Source organism: Sinocyclocheilus anshuiensis, unplaced genomic scaffold (assembly GCF_001515605.1).
Source record: "Sinocyclocheilus anshuiensis isolate Anshui unplaced genomic scaffold, SAMN03320099.WGS_v1.1 scaffold3258, whole genome shotgun sequence".
Classification (NCBI taxonomy): Eukaryota; Metazoa; Chordata; class Actinopteri; order Cypriniformes; family Cyprinidae; genus Sinocyclocheilus; species Sinocyclocheilus anshuiensis.
This window is the reverse complement of record NW_015541488.1, coordinates 100,403-102,547: the sequence shown is the minus strand read 5'-3', so window position 1 is coordinate 102,547 and position 2,145 is coordinate 100,403. Positions and strand designations below refer to the sequence as shown.

The window sequence follows — 2,145 nt, the reverse complement described above, 5'->3', positions numbered from 1 at the left end:
GGGGGGGGGGGGGGGGTAGGCTGCTCTGCCAAAACCCATTCTAGGTCAAGCTGGCATGAACTGCGTACATTGCGGTAATACAACGCTGACTTCCTTTCATAAGTGTGCTGACAGACAGAACTGATGAATGTCATAAATGTATAACCCTCTTTTGCCTCTAATTGTGCCAACTTGGCAGGAAGCCCAAGTTCCTGCGTGATGATTGGCTGGGAGGGGCCGTGCGACTCACTTTGATTGGTCGGCTCTGCAGTCTGAGAGAGGGCCGGCAGCGGCTGATCTTGTCTCCTCGCGTCCAGCGCTGGTTCAGGAGTTTCCCCCGGTACTCATTTTCTGTTTGGGAGAGAGAAAGAGAGAGAGAAGGCAATAAGTGAAAATGAAAAATGAAAATGAAGGGAAAAGACAGTCATGTCAGCATCTGCGCTGGCAGTTAGAAGAGTTTTGCGGAGCGAGGGCAAAGGAGTGTTCAGTTCAGATGCTGTAACGGACTGATTCAGCAGTGAAACGGCCAGATCATCTCATCACCTGTCCACCTGCATCTGAAACCAGCAGCCTCAGCACAGGAAACACAACCCCTTCCATCTCAACAGCAAGACACACACTCACAAGTGCACAATTGTACAAACACACACCTGGGTCAATGATATATAGAAGCATCCATGATAAAGAAAAGTAAGAATAAAAATATATATATCTTATTTAAAACAAGTATAAAAGAAATTTACTGTTTGTATCTATGTATCTATGTTTGTATTTACATATGACTTCATACACACACACAAAAACAAACATAATATATATATATATATATATATATATATATATACATTCTTTTAATAAAGCTTTTTACTTTTAATGAATGTATTGCCCTAATATTTCTGCTTTCATGCATCCCCCCCCAAAAAAATAATTTTAATTCAGAAATTAAGAACATGATCATGCTCAAAAATGTGTTCAAGTATAAATGTTTTTTTTTTTTTAAATAGAACGTTGTGTAAATTGATACACAAATAAAAAAAATAAAAAAAACCTTGAGCGCCACTAACCCACATATAGACTGGTAGAAAAAAATAAAAAGTGACATTTATCTGTGGGTGTAAATGCATTAACTAATATAATATGTTGACAGCACATATACAGCACATTTATGTGTTGACTGAAAGGTGCATAATGTCATATGTGTGAAGTGACAGTTTGACAGGTCATGATGGGGGCTGGGCCTTTTACACAAGTGATCTATGCACTTCTAATTAAAGAGAGGCGAGAACTCAAAAAACTCACACTCGCACATACGCGCATGCATATGCATGCTAAAACATCCCAGCTGGAAGCTCTGTCAGTCTGCTATTAGAATCAATCACATTTGTGCATTTTTATTGAGCTTTTAGCAGGCAGGAGTGTAAGAGAGGGGAGGGGTCACAAAGACAGGCCTGTATTGGGAGAGGGAATTTGGTCAGTAAATAATGAATCAACCATAAATCAGATCTTTGCCCTCCTACTTTCTTTTTTTTTTTTCATCAGGGTAATAGTCCACCTCTCCATAAACCCGTTCCCCACCCCCTCTGGCATACACACGATAGACATGCGTGATAGAATGATAAAAGAGTGTCAATAAAATCTGATGCAAAAATATCCCCTCCGCTCAAGCGCTAACATTCTTGTGCCATCAAACACAGGGCGTATTAAAATAATCATTACATTCATCAATGAGCACAGATCAGCCATTGTTTGTAAAATCTCACAGCTGAGACTCACTTTTGTTTAGCCGTCAACAATACTGCAGGCAACAAACTCTCAAAAGTTGCGTAAGAAAACCTTCTGAGGATCTTAGCGTTCAAAACGCTAAAAAACCTACGCAAACCCGTCGAGCTTTGCCTTTAAAATGATTAGAGGACACCAGAGAACTTTGTGTTGAATCACAAAGATCTTGAATCTGTCTGTCAAGCGTGAAAAGCCCATGTAACATTTTTGTAGTGTTGAGTAAAAGTGAAAGGTTGTTATATATTTATGTATAAAGACTAAAATATAAGAAAAAAATAAAATAATATATATGCATAGTTGCACACTTTTTATTTATGCATTTTTAAAATGTTTTTCTTTTTACTTTCAATTGCAAAACACATTATGTTTCTTTATATGTATCAAAAA

The 2,145-nt window shown here is 38.2% G+C and overlaps 1 protein-coding gene across 1 annotated transcript in view; it reads right to left on the bottom strand.

Annotated features, from left to right (window-relative positions):
* LOC107690850 (myelin transcription factor 1-like) overlaps positions 1-2,145 on the bottom strand; it is a 96,613-nt gene that overhangs the window by 24,682 nt on the left and 69,786 nt on the right. The window contains exon 3 of the mRNA XM_016489271.1: positions 230-330. Coding sequence (XP_016344757.1) covers positions 230-330 — 101 coding nt within the window. The remainder of the gene's footprint in view (positions 1-229; positions 331-2,145) is intronic.